At 35.5% G+C, this 20,026-nt stretch overlaps 1 protein-coding gene across 1 annotated transcript in view; it reads left to right on the top strand.

The window, feature by feature from the left end:
• BRDT (bromodomain testis associated) overlaps window positions 1-20,026 on the top strand; it is a 48,205-nt gene that overhangs the window by 17,792 nt on the left and 10,387 nt on the right. The window contains exons 12-14 of the mRNA XM_029226983.1: window positions 4,737-4,798; window positions 6,952-7,126; window positions 12,775-12,875. Coding sequence (XP_029082816.1) covers window positions 4,737-4,798; window positions 6,952-7,126; window positions 12,775-12,875 — 338 coding nt within the window. The remainder of the gene's footprint in view (window positions 1-4,736; window positions 4,799-6,951; window positions 7,127-12,774; window positions 12,876-20,026) is intronic.

Raw genomic sequence — 20,026 nt, 5'->3', positions numbered from 1 at the left:
GAGGCTTGACAATAAAATGAATTCCAGATACATATATCCTATGTTAACTAGGCTGTGCTAGAATGTACACACAAGCAATTGAGAGTTTTCTAATGCTCAACAAGGTTGGCTATCTTGAGTGATATAATAGGGAGGAATATTATTAACAGATTTAATACTATTACTGAGAAACCATCAAATGGAGCAGCTCATAGGTAATAGTGCTTTTTTGATTCTATCCTTGTAGGAAATAACTTCAGGAACTGTCTAAATGTTAGCTCAGATACTTGATTAGTGTGGAATAGAATATTTTTCAGGAATGATTATCATTTCAATTCTTGCAACAGTTATACACAAAGAAATTGAATGGTTATGGCATCAATTCTTTACCTGGTTAAGACAAAGTGAATTTGTCACTTCATATTTTGGACTTTTTGCTTTTATTGGCTTCAGTGTAATGTTCTAAAAGTGATATTTATGAAATTCTTTAAGTACCAATTGTTCCTTTTTTTTTTTTTAACTTTCTTAATTATGGTGACTTAAAAGTAGGAGTAAAATAACCGTTTCTCTTTAGTACTACAACCCACATCTTCTGTAGAAGTGACAATGATGCATTTTTTTTTTCATGCAAGGGAAAAAGGACAAACTTTGTCCAAATTTAGATTTTATTTTACCTTTTAAGGGGGAGAATGGTTTAGTAAATGTAGGAAGTATGAAATGACAGTTTGGAGTACTTTTCATCATTCAAGCTAGAAAGTTTAAGAGAAATGATTAGTACTCATCATTTAAATATTTTAAACTTTCATTAGTTTCTCATCAATTAGAGTGTTTTTAAAGCCCCAGAAAGATAAATTCAAGGACTCGGGCTTGATTAAAAACTTGCATATATTGAGGTCTGTACTTGAGCTACGAGTCTTAGAAATAGGGGTAAACTTTGTCATGTGCATTTAAAAATTTTCTGTTCAAACTGGGTCTTACTGAATAAACAGGCTGTCTAGAATAGTGTTTCTCAACCTTGGCAGTACATTAGAATCACCTGTAAAACTTTAAAAAATAGTGTCCAAATCTGAATTGAATGGAGGGTGGGGCCAGGTAAATGTAGTGTTCAAAGTATCCCATGTGTGGACTTACCTGGCAGTCCAGTGGTTAAGACTCCACACTTCCAATGCAGGAGGCCCACATTCGATCCCTGGTCCGGGAACTATGATCTCATGTGGCGTCGCCAAAAAAACCCAACAAAAACAAAACAGTGTATTCCATGTGACTAATGTGCTGCAGTGTTTGAGAATCATCAGTCTAGGTGTTTTTTTGTTTCCACTTTCTAAACTCTAGTTAAAATTACTTTGGTAAAAGGAAGAGGCAGCTTATAATCGGTTTGTTCTTCTATATTACATAAGCACCACACACTTAAATCAAAATACCAAAACATTCTTTAAAGGGAGCAGATTTCTTTCGTTCAAAGTACTTGATTTTTATCAATAGGGCAAATCATTCAACATCTCTGGACATACTTTCTTTCCTATAAAATAAGGTAATAACTTCCAATCACTTTTCTGTACCCTGTCCTATACAACAGAAGTGTGATTTGTTTTTCTAATTTAAAAATCTTCAGTAATTTTTTCTGCTGTAATGGCATTACATTCTGGTTTTACATTATGTATGGTATTATATTCATATTCAATTTATCAAATTTTTTAGTCAGTACTGGCTTGCTGATAATATTTGGTGTCTCTGGAGCATTGATCTCAGTGCTTTGATAGGTGATGATTATTAGCAAACCTTTCAATCAAATATTTGATGCCAGATCTCTTTTTCTTGATTCTGTGATTAAAATTTTTGCTTAGTTTGAAAGGAAAGTTTTCCAATCAAAGTTTTATATTGAGGTTTTTGGGGAGCTGTGAAAATAAAACACATTATATAATGTGCAAAATATTCATTTGTTTAGTAGTTAACATATTTTATCCAATTGGATCCTCACAAGGTAGGTATACATATTATCACAGATCCCTGGTGAAGTTAGTTGACAAGCGTGTATGCTGTCACTATAGTGCTCAGTTTTATTAATGTTTGTAAGACCTGGTAGGGCTTCTTCATTTATTGAAATGTGGTCTTAAGCTTGATAGTGAAAATGTGTATGTTTGCCTTTTAATTCCAAAGGCCAGGAACTCATAAATAAACAGAAATATGCAGTTTTATTTTACTATGTTCCTGGAAAGTCAGCTACATAAGAGTAGAATGAGAAGCAAAATACTGAGTTTTAGGCTATCATTATTCATCTATTTATAGTCTGTAAGACTTTTTTGAGGCATACTGTATTTGGTGTTTTTGATTTTTTTTTTAATTAAAAATCTTTGATGCCTTTTTCTAGTGTTTTTTAGATTTTGAGGTGCTAGTTTTTATAATAGTCCTGAGCTTTAGTTTTATGTCAGAGAACTAAGATAATGCCGTTGAATTTTTCGTCAGAACACTAATGTGGTATGTTGTATTTTTACTGTAGTTAAGAGTTTATATCATTGAATAATTTGTTTAGGTGCATATTTGGATAATTAAGACAGATGTATATCACTAATCATTAGAGAAATGCAAATCAAAACTACAATGAGATGTCATCTCACACTGGTTAGAATGGCCATCATCAAAAAATCTAGAAACAATAAATGCTGGAGAGGGTGTGGAGAAAAGGGAACCCTCTTGCACTGTTGGTGGGAATGTAAATTGATACAGCCACTGTGGAGAACAGTATGGAGGTTCCTTAAAATACTACAAATAGAACTACTGTATGACCCAGCAATCCCACTACTGGGCATATACCCTGAGAAAACCATAATTCAAAAAGAGTCATGTACCAAAATGTTCATTGCAGCTCTATTTACAATAGCCTGGAGATGGAAACAACCTAAGTGTCCATCATTGGATGAATGGATAAAGAAGATGTGGCACATATATACAATGGAATATTACTCAGCCATAAAAAGAAACGAAATTGAGCTATTTGTAATGAGGTGGATAGACCTAGAGTCTGTCATACAGAGTGAAGTAAGTCAGAAAGAGAGAGACAAATACCGTATGCTAACACATATATATGAATTTAAGAAAAAAAATGTCATGAAGAACCTAGGGGTAAGACGGGAATAAAGACACAGACCTACTAGAGAATGGACTTGAGAATATGGGGAGGGGGAAGGGTAAACTGTGACAAAGCAAGAGAGAGGCGTGAACATATATACACTACCAAACGTAAGGTAGATAGCTGGTGGGAAGCAGCCACATAGCACAGGCAGATCAGCTCGGTGCTTTGTGACCGCCTGGAGGGGTGGGATAGGGAGGGTGGGAGGGAGGGAGACGCAAGAGGGAAGAGATATGGGAACATATGTATATATATAACTGATTCATTTTGTTGTAAAGCAGAAACTAACACACCATTGTAAAGCAATTATACTCCAATAAAGATGTTCAAAAAAAAGACAGATGTATAGATGTACATATATTATATGATCGTATTAATGAAGTCTGTTTTTTTTGTTGTTGATCAAAGCTGAAATCATAACTTTTCCCCTAAATGTGAAAGCTACCTGGATCTATACCCTCAATCTTTGCAGTCTGTCTTCTTCCCTTCCCCTTTCCACCTAACCCCCAACACTTAAAATAATACTTAGTGGAGTGACATTAAGATGGTCCATGTCATTTTAAATACTTGAATTCTTTAAATTAAAGCACGTCATTGAGTGGCACTTAGCAATTTTAACAGTGTCCAGCATCAGACATTTTAGGAAAGAACAGTAACACATCCAGCGGAAACTGATGGCATTTCAAGAGGCAGAAGGTAATTATTAAAATTAGAATGTTTTAAGTTTGAATAAGACCTGGTGTTGACCAGCCTTGGTGCCCTGAAGCCTGAGGCAAATAATGCTCAGGAGGCTCATGAAAGCTGGCTGGAGAGGTGAATCAAGGCATTAACTACCAGTTTGGTGCTTTACCACACTGACTTAGGCTTCTTACTGGGGAGGATAGCACCAGAATCAATTGTAGGATCAAGAAAGAGGAACCTATGAGCACCATGTCAGAGAGATCTCTTTTTATATCTACTCTACTGCCAGTGTCAGCTGTAAAGGCATTTCTAAAGATAAAGGAGGTACTATAAAACCCATTTGTTTCTATGTAGTTGAGGCTGCCAGATAGCTCGGAAGTAAACAGAGTATTAATTAGATGGGATCTTTATTATAATGCTTAGCAAGCAGAGCAGACTTTATCATGTATAATCAAATAGCTTCACTTTTAATAAAAGACTGTATCCTCTCAGATAATGACATACCCTTCTCTTGTAAATTCTCAATTATTTTAATTAAGCCTCTTAATGGCTACTTGGTTAAAGATGATTTTAGTATAATTGGTACTGCTTGTTTAAACCCTTATCTCTGTTGTAACTTGTTTCTTTTTAAACTGTTGCTTATTCAAGCTCTTTACTCTGAAGTAACACATTGTTCTTTTTGCCTAATAATCTAAATTGAAATTTGTGAGGGGATATTTATTCCATTATGTGGAAAAGAAAATATCCCTTTTCAAAGCAAGTATCCCTTTAGAAATTTTGACTGATTGCAAGAGGGCAAAAAAATTTGTAAATAAAAGAATTTCTTGAGTTAAGAAGTTGACCATTTTCTTAAAATCATCACTTTCATTCTAATGTGAAAAAATCTGTCATTTAGATGATGGTAATTTTTTAAGTTGGCAAATATTAAAATATTTATATACGTTTGCAGAAATGTTTCCTAAATTTACTGGAGTAGAACAGAATGATTCTTCTTCTAAAGAGAAAGTAAAGGTAAGTTAATTCTTCATTTTTACCTTAGAATTTTAAAATTATGTAGGTTATAGCTCACTGGTATAGTAGTAGCTTTCTTTAAAATTGTTCTTGATTTTATTTACATGAAGAGTTGTCACTCATTTTAATTTGTCAACTAAATGTTCAAAGATTTCTTTGTAAAGAAGATTGAATAGTGAAATGATTTGGTTACATTTTTCTAACAAGATGTGACTTTTTTATGATTTAGTCAGACAGGTAAGTTGAACAAATTATAGAAATTTCAGCTTAGTCTTGAGAGTCTAAATACAGAGAGAAGGTCTTGGTGTCCCCGTGTGCGTACCAATTACCAACTATTCATTTTTAGCACATCTATGTTTGATTAGTAGTTGACGTGCTTTAAAAAGAATAAAAGTAATTTTATCTTTTACTACTAATCCTCATAAAACTTTTAATCCTTTGTACCCATCCCAAATATAGAATTACAGGTGTATACCTTTTATTAAATCATAAACTTACTTAACAACATCTAACTCTAGGTTAGGGGAAATACAACATAAATAATACTGTCTTGAAGGATCTCTTAGTTGTGAGAAGAGAGATAATCATACAGTTAAGAGATTGTATGATTAGTGCTATAATCATCTATATTCATAATATATTGAGAAAATAAAGGAGGAATATATATATACTGCCTGAAGGAGGGAATGCTTAAAATGGGTTTTAAATTACAGGGAAAGGGAAGAAATGGTTAGTATATTGACATGCTGATTAGGGACTTACTTTTTTAAACAGAGGTAGTAGCAGTAAGAGGGTGGGGGGGAAGCACAGGAGGTGTGTTCAGGGAAATATGGTAGCAGAGGGTGTTTGTATGGGATTAGTTGGCTTTGGAGATATAATAGGGAAGGCTTTGCACACCTAGATAAAGTGTTAATATTTAATTTGTTAGGTAGGCGTGAGCTCTCAAAGGTTTTTGAGTGGAAGGAAGATCCAGATGATCTGTCTGCCATAGGTATTAGTGGAATCAGAAAATTATGTCAAGTTATGAACAAACTTTGGAATAATTCTCAGTACATAGCACATAGAATGCTATGTTTATGATCTGTTTGTGACCAAGTTTTTTCCAGTGTCACTCACTGAAGAAGAAAATGCTCATTTAAGACAAAAGAGGAAATATATTTATAGGATCATGAATAAATGCACATATTTGTGTGTTTCAGAAAGTGTTGTTTTGCTGATTTAAATCTCAGCATTTGCCTTTAAGCTTTGGGCTTGGGTCTGTATTATTGTTGGGATAAACATTTCTATGTCCTTTGTTTTATTCAAACTAGCATAGGTATTCATACACTTGCCTTATCGGCTCACTCACTCTAACGCCTTTATTAAATGGAGAAGGAAGATTGTCTTATTCATCTCTTTACTATCTATAACTCAGAGCTTAGTAGACAAGGTACCTGGGCTTTGGTACTGTAACTTAGCTTGCCACTGAATAGATGAGAGATTTTAGGTTAAGTTACCTTCCTTATATCTAAGTCCTATTGTAAACTGTAAATGGGGATAATAATTATACCAAACTCATAGGATTAGTGTGAGAAATTAAGAACTATATAAAAGGCTTACCCTGGTGCCTTGCACATCGTGTTAACTAAATATTAGCTATTATAATACACTTTTTCTTAATAAGTAGTTAGCAGTTTGGAATCAGAATTTGTTGATAGTCTATGGCTCAACCATCATGTTATTCTTTTTTTAAACACCCCCTCCTTTTAGATCTATAATTCACTAAGGAAAAGGGGGTAAAGAAAGTGGATTAGTCTCTAGATTTGGTATAAAAGCTCAGTTTTTATTTTCAGTAGATCACAGGGAAGCATTTGAAAATAAGCAACACTGTTTAATAACATATGTATAAGTCTATGTGTACTAGCAACTAAGATCACAGACTTTGACTCTGCTTATAAGCTATATAATGGCCAAGTTATTTAATCGTTCTAAACCTTAGTTTTCTCATTTGTAAGATAGTGATATTTATACCTTATAAATTTGTGTGACTTAATTTAATATCATATTCAAAGACAGTATTAAATTATATTCTATCCTCTTATGTTTCTATTTTCTTAGTTATACTTCTTGTGTGGTTAAGCTCTGAAAGATAGTTTTGTTTAACTTTGTCTTAGCGGATACAATCATCTGTGCAATATACAACCTCTGGGAAAACTAGTCTGGTTCATCAGACTACATGTTCAGGTGGAACACCACCAAATCCCTACCAGTTAGTATTTAATTATCAAGAATCAGAACGTTTACAGAGTGTGGAAAACATTTCACCTTTACAAATTCTGCCTCTTTCAGGTAAGAAATTAAGAAGTAAATGACTGTGATTGAACAACTGACTTCTAAATGAAAATGCCAAGATTATCTTAAATGTTATGTATCTGGAATACTGAAAATCATAACTAGTAATTTCCAGGTTAGAAATAATCCCTGAAGCGTATTGCTTTATACCCCAAGGTACTCATTACATTTGAATGAAAGAAAATTGTATGTGCAGTTCACACACAACTTACTTTCATACAGATTATATACATTGGCATGTGAGCCATGCATAAAAACCTGTCACTACCATAGCTCATAGCAAGCTCTGAGCAGACTTGTGAAATGTTGCTCTAATTTCCATGATGTCTGTGTGGGTTGGAAAGGTAGATTAGAATAGGGAAAAGATAGAGATTCTATAGGTAGAGAAATGAAGTTATAAACATTAAAAACAGTTTACAGTTAAAGAAACTTGGGCTAGAAATACTTGCCTAGTGGTGGTTCCTATTTACTAAAAACATCTTCTAAAACTGGAAATTTTTGTATTGTTAGGTTCATTTGACTTTATAAATGTCTTATCTGTTAGTCTTATCAGAAGTGAACGTATCACCTTTCTCAGCCTGGTCCTCCTGGGGATGTGTGGCACAGGAGCATACTTCTCTGATAGTGATGAGCCCAGCTTATGGAGTACCTGAACTTTGAGACACAAATGTATTCAGGCCTAGACAGAAGCAGATGTGAATATTCCATATCCATGTCTCCTTCTGTCTAGACTGCTCCCTGGCCTTCCAGTGGCAGGGGTTTCTCCAAAACAGAAGAAATTTCTAAGCTGTTTTACTGAAGCACAGATTAGGAGGAACACAGAAGTTTTGATCCTCCTTTATTGCTTCCAGTAAAAGCTCCCTACTATTCTGTGTTTGAGTATTCCGTTTTGCATTTAACTCGAGTTATAGCTCTTGACTCTGGAGAAGGAGTGGAGATCAAGAGAAAAAATATCTGAGGCAACACTGAGGGGCATCCCAGGAAGAAGTATAAACAAAGATCCAAAGTATGAAATATTTAAAGCCATTCTTTTCTGGAAAAATATTTTCAAGGTACTCAGGAGAATAACTGAAGATGTAGTTGTTCTAGGTCATAAATTACCTTAAATACCAGTGCTACATTTGGATCTTTTATTTTGCACACAGAAAGTAGCTTCAAACAAGAGCATAACAAAATCAGATTCTACATTAGGAAGAGATTGCTGCTTGCTGTATAAGGGATGGACTAAGATGAAGATGCTCTGATATAATTGGGACCAAGTAAGGAAGCTGGGTGCTATAGTCTAGGAAAGAAATTATGAGGACCAAAACTAAGGCAGTACGTACAGAAAGGATGTGGCTAAATTAGATATTTTTGTGGCAGAATTACTAAGCTTTATTAGAATAAGTGTCTTACCAGAGTATTATCCAACAGTTGGCTTGAAAATAAGAGACATTGTTCATTTTGGACATGTTTAAGATGCTGCAGAATATCTAATTGGAAATGTATAACTAGAAATAGGTTTCTGGAACTAATAGGGTGTAACAAGAACTACAGTTAGGAATTACCAATATGTAGAAGCTACTTGAAGCCATGAGAATGAAGGAAAATGTACAGAGCAGGAGGAGAAAGGTCAAGGACAAAATTCTGGGTAACCAAACTCCCTCTCAGTAAAAGTAGAAAAAATTAATAAGTTAAAAGAAGATGTAATCAAAGCTAAGAGGAAAAGGAAAAATGGTATAATAGAAGCCCAGGAGATACGTTTTTCGAAGGAAATCATCATCACGAGTATCATGTCCTACTATATACAAAGCCTTAAAGTACCATGAGGAATGAGGAGAGAAGATTAAAATTGGCAATGTGAGATTTTTTTGCTTTTACAAAAGCTTCTTTTATGGCTATTGTGATTGAGATGGAAACAGATTCTTGTAAATTGAGAAGTAATGGAATCTGAATGTAAACCAGTCTTTCAAGAATTTTATTGAAGAGGATGGGAAGATAGCTGTGGCTTTAACAGGAAGATAGGTTTTTTGTTTTTTTAAGACTGGGAGAGAGGTTGTTTTGCTTTGAATTTTGAAATCGGCGAGATTTGATCGAGTGTGGAGGTCAATCGCAAAGAACCAGAGTAGGGAAAAGTTGCTGTTTTCATTATAGTAAGTTCCTAGGAGAATGATAGGGATAGCTTTGAAGAAGAATAAAGACATTGAAAAATAATGGAAATAATGCAGTCAAGATGGTCTTTTGTTCCTATTTTAAGAAAACGTCCTATCTATGAAAAGTCAGGCTTTAAATATCTAAATCTTCGGTCGGGATCCGTTTCTTGTATTCCTTCAATTTCTGTTTATACGTGATTGTGAGTAACAGTACTGTGTAAAGGGGAAGTTTGGATGATGCCGAATGGCTGTTCTGCTGCACTTAAGCAGATTTTTCAGAACCAAAGTGGTTTGCATTTGCCAACTGTAGGTGGCACTATGCCCAAGGGAAACTGCAAATATATATAAGCTATAAAATGTATATAGAATTTTACTTTTCTGGAATGTAATCTTGGTGGAAATAAATTAGAGTACTAAATTAGAGTTACACAGAGTACATAAATGTATGTTAGAGTACATAAATATTTAAGAAGTTGAAGTTTTAAGTATTATCGGTTTTCTTCAAAACCTCTGCCATCATCTCCACATGAACTGGAGGATGTCTAATTTTTTTTCCTTAAAATAAGTTGAAGTTTTTAGTCATGAAGGATTACTAAACTTTATAATTGATCCTTCCAGAGCTCTTTAAAATATCTTCACTCAGTTGCATTAAGAAATTTTTTTAAAAAAAACTTATGCTGTCACATCAATGTGAATTAACATGGCAAATGAGAAGGTAAATCAAGGAGTTTGCCATCTAGTAGGAGAAGTAAACAACTGGTATATAAAGTAAAAATAGGGACTTCCCTGGTGGTGCAGTGGATAAGACTCTGTGCTCCCAATGCAGGAGGCCCGGGTTCGATCCCTGGTCAGGGAACTAGATCCCACATGCATGCTGCAACTAAGAGTTCACATGCCACAACTAAGGAGCCCACCTGCTGCAACTAAGACACCAAATAAATGAATATGTCTGTGGATATGTGTGTGTGTGTATGTGTATATAAATTTTTTTTAATTAAAATAAAGTAAAAATTATGTGCCCTAAAAGAACCCAAAATGAAATTTAAGGAGATGAGGAAGGCAGAATTACCTGACCTCTTTGAAAGATGTGTATTGATGTATAGTAGGATCAAAAGGCATTTTGGATAGAGGGAACAACACGAATGAGTGTATTTAGGTGACCAGTAATTCAATGTGATTAAAGCTTTGCTTGAATAAATAGGAATACAGGGAAATAAATTTGGGAAGGTAGATCAGGATCAGATCATAAAGAACCTCAATACCTAGAGACTTTTGGACTTAATTATAATAGTATAGTCAGTGGGGAGCCAATGAAGATTTTTTGAACGGAGTGTGCTTCAGTGTAATTACTCTGCCAGTATTGTGTAGGTCAGTTGGAGAGATGGGGAACAGAGACCAGAGGAGGAAAAGACCAACTGGGCTGTTGCAGTAGTACAAAAAAACTAAGTGATGGAAAGAAAGAAAAAGGTATAGTTGAAAGAAATCACAAGAGTGGAGTAAGCAGGTCTGCAAAAGATGAATATATGCTGGGTTTTAATAACAAAGGGGTGTATAAGCTTTGGTGGCTCAGAGGATAGTGGCTGGATACTGGTCCAGGTTGACAGACCTGGAACACAGATGAAGAACAGATGTCTGAGGAAAGATGAGTTTTGTAGTGTTTTGAGGTGCCAGAGGGCATCCATATGAAAATGTTTTTCAGAGAGTCGGTCCCTTGACACACTTCCCTTGGCTTCTGTGACACTCTTCTCTTGATCATCCCATCTCTGAACGTTCTTTACAGACACCTACTTTATCTGCCTACCTTTAATGTTGATAATACTCTGAGTTATATCCTTAAGCCTCTTTTTACTTTACTCCAGGCTTTTCTAGCCGTATTCCAACGCATAGGCTTACTGAGCTAGGACCTCCCCCTCAACTCTCATAGCAATAGGCTTGGAGCAGACCTCCCATTTACCCAGGTATGCCATACATTGATCATTTTCTACTTACTATGGCATGTAAAAGGTTGGAAGGCAGCAATCTATACATCCTTCCTGGATGATCTTCTTGGAGTCTTATGACTTCTAGTCTCATTTTTACAACTCAAGCATCCAAGCCCCAGGCATGTTTATACAACTCTACTGAATACCTTAAACAGCACATAGGCATGTCAAATACAGCATGTCAAAACTGAATTTCCCCCTTTTAATTCCTACATTTAAATCTTTCCTCTTTAGTTCTTGATAATGGCACTGTCACCACTTACTAACTTAGAGTCAACAAACTGAGCTGTTTAGAATATACTTCTCTTGACATGTATACTCTTTCTACTTCTTAAATAATATCTGATCCCAGGCAGAGAGGGGATGTAGTTCTGTACTTAGACTTTTTCTCCCTATTTTTCCATTACCTGTTGAACTGAGAAAATAGGTGCATTGGGCCACATAGGAACACACAAATTTAAACTTTGTTCCGTCATTCATCCGTCCACTGACTGTTTTGTCTCACCCTCCTGTGCTCACTCCTATCCTTTAGTGTTCCTCCCTTCTTCAAGCCTCACATTCAACTAGTGTGATTTAGCCAGAGAATCAGAGGAATTGATGGGTGATAGAAGCTTAAATGTAAGTTCCTATAACTCTAAGTGGCCAGGATTTTATGAGCTTGAGCCAATTAACAAAAAGATAGCAACTCAAGTTTTCATTTTTCTCCTCTGTCCTTTTGCTACTAGTGAGTACCTATAGACAAGAGCTGGAGAGACCTGAAACAGAAATGACCTAATTAAATTTCATACACCAGGATGCTTTTGGTCACAAATGCAGAAAATTCAGCTCCAAACTGGCTTACACAAGGAATTTTGTTATCATACATATTGTAGTCCAGAAGTAGGTCAGTCATTTAGACATGTTTGACAAAGGCTCAAGCTCTATTTCTGAAATTATTTTCACCTGTAATAAATGAAATATCTGTATGAAAGCTTTACAGTCAACAGGATTGTGTGGGCAGTTTAGGTGTCTGGTATCTTCGTTCTTCAATTCTTTGTATTTTCTTTGTTCTCAATTTGGCTACCAGGAAGCATCTTTCCTTAGAAGCCCTACAGTGGCTTAGGCCTCCTCTTTTCTAAATGATTCACTGGTGTGGGGGGTAGGATTACCATAATTAGCTTGGACAATGAAGACCCATCTCTGGAGCTGAGGTCAGTTTACAAGCTGAAAGACTGCTATACCATGGGGAAAGCTAAAATAGGTCTTGGTAGGTGAGCCACAATGTCAGCTATACTTTATGCTGACAAAAAAAAAAAAAAAGAAGAAGAAAATGAGAAGAAATAAAGGAGGTAAAATTTCAAGTGAAAATGTTTATTTTACAGTATTACAATTCTCCAACTAAGAATACTCCAAAATTAAGCGTAAAAAAACTAGTTATTTTATTTTCATAGTTTCTGACCTGGCGGGGGGGGTGGTGGTGGTGGAAATGTCAAATTCTGGAGAATCAAGATGAAATAACTTGACTATACTATTCTAAAAATGTGTGCATCAGATAATCCTGAACAACGCTTGAATGGCCTAACTGTGATGCATCCTTCCGGTGATAATGACACAGTGGTATTAGAATCAGAATGTCAAGTTCCAGTGCAAAAGGTAAGAGTAAAGTTATTTTTTCTCACAAATATTGAAGGGATTTAAAATTGAATATAGAAATGGCACGGAGGTATTTTAAGCCCTAATTTGAATGAATTTTGGATCTCTAAGCCTAATTTTTGCCTACTTATTAAAAAAAAAAAGTTAACCTGTGAGCAACACTCTTTCCCACCCTCTACCTTCAGTCCCCATATTTGTGTTTAATTGTAAATTAAATAATTCTATAATGCTGGTATTTGCCAGCTATCCTGATTTTAAAACATGTTATAAAACTATCTTTTAGAATCTGTTGTAGGTGATTTCCTCATGGAGTCTTTGGTGCACTTAATCTCAAACCACACATTGATCAGTCTTTCAACAAGTATTCTAGATGTTTGGGATACATTAGATACACCAGGTACTATTCTAGACATTTGAATCTAGTAACTGTCAGAAATGGACTATGAATGGACTATGAATTCACATATCCCCTCTTTTTTCTCTCCCTCCCTTCCTTCCATTCTTTCCTTTCTTTTTTCCTTGTAAGTACTTCAGAGGACAAATCTTACTGCTTGGGCACACTTAGGAATATCTGACATTTCACCATGAGGAGCATATTGCTTTGGCCCTTGTTTTTTCTTATTCTTAGAATCTTTGACTTTCTTACATACTGCTCTGCTAATAATTATTATCATCAAAGATGACCTGTGTTTAATATGGGTGTTTTGTTATTGATAAGAACCATTTAAAAAGTACCTTTCCTGGGAATTCCTTGCTGGTCCAGTGGTTAGGACTCCTTGCTTTCATTGCCGAGGGTGCGGGTTCAATCCCCAGTCGGGGAGCTAAGATCCTACAAGCAGTGTGGCCAAGGGGGAAAATAAAAAAACAATAAATTTTTTTTAAAAAGTGCCTCTCCTGATATCCAGCATAAATTTTTTATTGTTATTGTTTTTTGTTTAAACATTGGAAGTGTCATCTGTCCCCTTTAGGATGCAAAGAATAAAGCAGCAGAGTTTCTCAAATATTTGGTTTACTGTGTACTAAAATCTTTGTTTCTCATTTAACAAAACTGTAATTTTGACTGACCCAAAATAAATTTTTAAAACAGTAAGAAAATTTTCAAAAGGGCAAAGAGATTACAGCAAAAATAAGCAGCAAAACATCAAGTATACGTCATACCATTGAAGTTTGTGTTAAAGGTAAAAGTGACATAAGTCTACTCTCTGTTGATTTCTAATGTCTAGCATATAGTAAGAACTAAAATGTTGAAAGCTTGAGGAGGAATGGGATTGTGTGGCTTGTTCTCTTCACAACAAACCGTTTCCATTCTTTTTTTTTTTTTTTCCTTGATTTTAAACTGTTTCCATCCTTGACATTATTTCCTGCCGTTGCTCACTCACTATCAGGAGTGTTATTACCACTTACTGAAAAAAAAAAAAGGCTACAGAATTTTGGTGCTAGAACAGATCTTTGAGAATTAGTCTTTATGAACAAACTGTGGTCCAGACAGTTCAAGCATCTTGCCCAAAGAAGAGCTGATACTAAAATAAAACATTTCAACAAGGTCCCAACCTCTGTTGTTTTACTCAGAGCTCTAGCTTTGCTGTTCGTCTCTTACTTACCTCTGCCTCAAGAAAAGGTATCCCTTCTTGCCAAGACTTCTCTATCTCTCTTCTTCATTTTCTTTCATTTAACAGATTTTTGTGGAGCTCTCCTGCCATCTCTATAGTCTCTATTATTCCTTTTGTCTTATTTCTCCACTACTTGTTTACATTTTAAACCAGGCTTTCTCAACTATAGCACTATTGACATTTTGGGCTGGATAAGTTTTTGTTGGGAGTAGGCCTGTACATTGTAGGATGCTTAACAGGAACCCTAACCTCTATCTACTAGATGCTAGCAACACCCTTTCCCTTACCACTACGTGACAACAAAAAACTTTGCTGACATTGCCATAGGTCTTCCCTGGGCAAAGGAGAATCACCCCAGTTGTGAAGCAGTACCTTAATTTTACCTAGAATCCAGCTGTTCCCTTATTCCTGTAATTTGTCCTATCAGAGGAACCAATGATGTCTAAAAGTGCTGCATCCCTCCCAAAGTCTTGATAGGGTAAGGAGTCCAGGGTCTTCTACTACTACTCTCTGGTTGAACATCCACTGTGGTGATTTCAGTTACAGTCTCTCTGCAGATGACTCAAATATATAGTTCTAGACCTGACATCCTGTGAGTTTTAATCATTTTTGATTTCTCAGTCCCGTACAGCCAAGGAATTGCTAAATTCTTTGCGTTTTACTTTCAACATGTTTCCTTTTCCACTTCTGCCTCAGAGACCAGACCTCATTGCTTTCAGTCTGAGCTCTTTGTAATATTTATAACTGGTCAGACTAACTTGAAACCTTCCTTGTTCTAATCCATTCTGCTTTTAACATTCTTACACTGTTCCTCCTGATGTATTGCTCTGATCATATTACTAATATGTATGAAACCTTCAGTAGTTTCTAACTTTGACTCCAGAGTGAAGATTAAACACTTTTACCTTATGACTCCGATCTAGCCTTTCAGTCTTAACTATAAGCCTTGTAATTCACTGAAATTGAACTCTTCATTTCTCCCCGGATATATCTAGTAATATCTTTAATTATGATTTTCTTTCTTCAGTGAGGAATGCTTTCCATCCTCATCTCTGTCTGTCAAAAGTCTTCTTATTCTTCTCTGTGATGTCTGAAAAACTGTAGTGTACTCCAAACCCAGTTATGAACTTTCTTGTTTTAGGATCTGCCAAAATTTTATTGCAATTAGATAGACATTTCCAGGATCAAGCCAGAGACCAGGGTTTCATCCTCCCTTTATTTCCTAATTAAGTATACTACCAGGTATTACCTGTTCTGTTTCAAATCTCTACCTGAAGGCAAGATTCTTTAACTAACTCAGTAGAAAAATGAAGTCTGGAACTAGTATTTAGCCCATTCCATGGGTAAGAACGAAAACAGGTTTTATTGGCAGCATACAGGAAAGACTTCATAAACACAACTGGGTGACCTATGGTGAAGGTCTTGTGTGTACAGTAGGGGTGAGATTACTTCAGGATGGAAATTAAAAAGGCTTATGGAAAAGTCTTGTCATAAATTTTCTTTTGCTTTACCTGGGACCCTGGACAAATTTCTCCCTAATATTTCATGGAAATAATATGAAAAGAGGAATCAAGCATAATTATTAAGGAGACATTTATCAAAAAAATTTAAACAGAGGATGTTCAGGTATTGCATTGTCGTCTTTCCTTACCCCATATAAGTAGGCTAACTCTTTTTTTTTTTTTTTTTCTAACTCTTTTTTTTTAAATTGAGGTATAACTGATATATAATATTATTAGTTTCAGGTATACAACTTAATATATTGAGAAATGATCACCACAGGAAGTCTATTCTCTCCCTCTCCCAACATAGTTAAAAATTTTTTTCTTGTGATGAGAACTTTTAAGATCTACTCTAAGCACATTTCAAATGTACAATGGAGTATTATTGACTATAGTCACCATGCTGTACATTGCATCCCCAGGACTTACTTATTTTACAGCTAGAAGGTTGTACCTTTTGACCTTCTTCACTCATTACGCCCACTCCCCACTCCCCCTCCTCTGGCAGCCATCACTTTGTTCTCTGTATCTATAAATTTGGGGGGTTTTGGGGGGAGTGGTGTTTCTTGGGGTTTTTTTAGATTCCACATATAAGTGAGATCATATGGTATTTGTCTTTCACTGTCTACTTATTTCACTTAGCATAATAAATGCCCTCAAGTTCCATCCACGATTTCCTTGGTTTTTTGTGGCTGAATAATATTCCATCATGTATATATGCCACATTTCCTTTTTCTGTTTATCCATTGATGGACACGTGGTGTTACTTCCAAATCCTGGCTATTATGAGTAATGCTGCAACGAACGTGGGAGTGCAGATATTCTTCAAGATCCTGATTTCATTTCCTTTGGCTATATACTCAGAAGTAGGATTTGTTGCATAATATGGTAGTTCTACTTTTTTTTTTTTTTCGGGTATCTCTATGCTGTTTTCCATAATGGCCATACCAATTTAAATCCCCACCAACACTGTACAAGGATTTCCTTTTCTCCATGTCCTTGCCAACAGTTGATAATTGCCATTCTTATAGGTGTGAGGGTGATATCTCATTGTGGTTTTGATTTGCACTTCCCTTATAATTAATATTCCCTTATGATTAGTGATGCTGAGTACCTTTTCATGGACTTGTTGCCCATATGTTTGTTCTCTTTGGAAAAATGCCTATTCAGGTCCTCTGCCCATTTTTTTTCAGTTTGTTTGTTTTCCTGCTGTTGAGTTAGTTTTCTAAGTTCTTTATATATATCTCTTATCAGACATATGATTTTCAAATATTTCCTGCCATTCAGTAGGTTGCCTTTTCATTTTGTTGTTGGTTGCCTTTGCTAAGCAGAAGGTTTTTTAGTTTGGTGTAGTTCCACTTGTTCATTTTTGCTTTTGTTGCCTTTGCTTTTGGTGTCAGATCCAAAAAATTATCACCAAGATGGATGTCAAGGAGCTTACCACCTATGTTTTCTTCTAGGAGTTATAGTTTTGGCTTTAGGTCTTATATTCAAGTCTTTAATCCGTTTTGAGTTGATTTTTACATATGGTATGAGATAATAGTCTAGTTTAATTATTTTGCATGTGGTTGGTCAGTTTTCCCAATACCATTTGTTAAAGAAACTGTCCATTACCCATTTTACATCCTTCACTCCTTTTCGTTTGTTTGTTTTTGTAGGTCATTTTCCTTTATTTTAAATGTAACAGAAAGTTAAATTTTCCAATGAAATAATAATGAGGCTACTGGCTCTCTCCCACAAGACTCTGAGGCCAAGCCAAACTATATGAAGGCTAGCCTATCCACACTATTTTCCTTCACTGCTCTTTTAATTTCCTCTTTCCCCATCTTCTTCTGCAGCAGCACAGGGACTACTCACTCACCAGAACACGTGCCCAAGTATGAAATGAGTCCTTCACTCCTTTATTGTAAATTAATTGACCATAAGTGCATTTGTTTATTTCTGGGCTCTCTATTCTCTTCCATTGTGCTATGTGTCTGTTTTTATGCCAGTACCATACTGTTTTGATTACTGTAAGTTTGTAATATAGCTTGAAATCAGAAAGCATGATACCTCCAGCTTTGTTGTTCTTTCTTGGAATTGCTTTGACTAGTTAGGGTCTTTTGTGGTTCCATACATATTCTAGGATTGTTTGTTCTATTTCTGTGAAAAATGTCATTAGAATTCTGATAGGGATTGCATTGAATCTGTAGATTGCTTTGGGTAATATGGATGTTTTAACAATAGTAATTCTTTCAGTACATGAACATGGAATATCTTTCCATTTCTCTGTATCTTCTTCCATTACTTTCATCACTGTTATAGTTTTCAGTGTACAGGTCTTTCACCTTGGTTAAGTTTATTCCTAGGTATTTTATTCTTTTTGATGCAATTGTAAATGTGATTTTTTTCCTTAATTTGTTTTTCTGATAGTTTGTTAGTGTATAGAATCACAGTGGATTTTTGCATATTGATTTTGTATCCCGCAACTTTACTGAATTTCTATATTCTAATGTTTTTGATGGAGTCTTTAGGGATTTCTATATATAATATCATGTCATCTGCAAATAGTGACAGTTTTACTTCTTTCTGATTTGAGTGCTTTTATTTCTTTATCTTGCCTGATTGCTCTGGCTGGGACTTCCAGTACTATGTTGACTAGAAATGGTGAGAGTGAGCATCCTTGTCTTATTCCTGATCTCAGAGGAAGAGCTTTCAGCCTTTCATCACTGAGTATGATATGAGATGTGGGCTTGTCATATATAGCCTTTATATGCTAGGATATAGTCCCTCTATACCTACTTTGCTGAGAGTTTTTATCATAAATGGCTGTTGAATTCTGTCAAATGCTTTTTCTGCATCTATTAAGATCATATTTTTATCCTTCATTTTGTTAATATGGTGTATCATGTTGTTTGACTTGCAGGTGTTAAACTATCCTTGCATCCCTGGAATAAAACCTACTTGATCATAGTGTATCATCCTTTTACTGTATTGTTGAATTTGGTTTGCTAATATGTTGTTGGGGATTCCTGCACCTGTGTTCATCAAGGATATTAGTGTGTAATTTTCTTTTCTTGTGATGTCCTTATCTCATTTTGGTATCAGGGTAATGCTGGCCTAGTTAAATAAGTTTGGAAATGTTCCCTCCTCTTCTATTTTTTGGAAGAGTTTGAGAAGGATTGGTATTAGTTCTTCTTTAAATGTTTGGTAGAATTTACCAGTGAAGCCATCTAGTCCTAGACTTTTTGGAAATTTTTTGATTACTGATTCAGTCTCCTTACTAGTAATTGATTTGTCCACATTTTCAATTTCTCCATGACTCACTTTCGGTAAGTTGTATGTTTTTAGTAATTTATCAGTTTCTTCTAGGCTGTCCAGTTTGTTGCCATATAATTGTTGATAGTAGTCTCTTACAATCCTTTATATTTCTGTGGTATCAGTTGTAATATCTCCTCTTTATTTCTTTTTTTTTTTTTTTTTGCTTTTTTTCTTAGATTGATTGATTTTGGCTGAGTTTGGTCTTCATTGCTTGCAGGCTTTCTCTAGTAGCGGTGAGCAGGGGCTACTCTTCGTTGCGTTGCGTGGGCTTCTTATTGTGGTGGCTTCTCTTGTTGCGGAGCATGGGCTCTAGGCACACAGGCTTCAGTAGTTGTGGCACGCAGGCTCAGTAGTTGCAGCTTGTGGGCTCTAGAGCACAGGCTCAGTAGTTGTGGTGCACCGGCTTAGTTGTTCCATGGCATGTGGGATCTTCCCGAACCAGGGCTCGAACCCATGTCCCCTGCATTGGCAGGTGGATTCTTAACCACTGCGCCACCAGGGAAGTCCCTTCTCTTTCATTTCTGATATTGATTTGAGTCCTCTTTTTTTTTTCTTGGTGAGTCTAGCTGAAGGTTCGTCTGTTTTGCTTATCTTTTCAGAACACCAGTTCTTATTTTCATTGATCTTTTCTGTGGTCTTTTTATAGTCTCTATTTCATTTATTTCTACTCTGATCTTTATTGTTTCCTTCCTTCTTCTAATTCTGGGCTTCATTTGTTCTTCTAGTTCCTTGAGGTGTA

Source organism: Monodon monoceros, unplaced genomic scaffold, assembly GCF_005190385.1.
Source record: "Monodon monoceros isolate NGI ecotype Baffin Bay Population unplaced genomic scaffold, NGI_Narwhal_1 Super_Scaffold_18, whole genome shotgun sequence".
Taxonomy (NCBI): domain Eukaryota; kingdom Metazoa; phylum Chordata; class Mammalia; order Artiodactyla; family Monodontidae; genus Monodon; species Monodon monoceros.
Note: the sequence above shows the minus strand (reverse complement) of the source record. Positions and strands in the feature narration are given on the sequence as shown.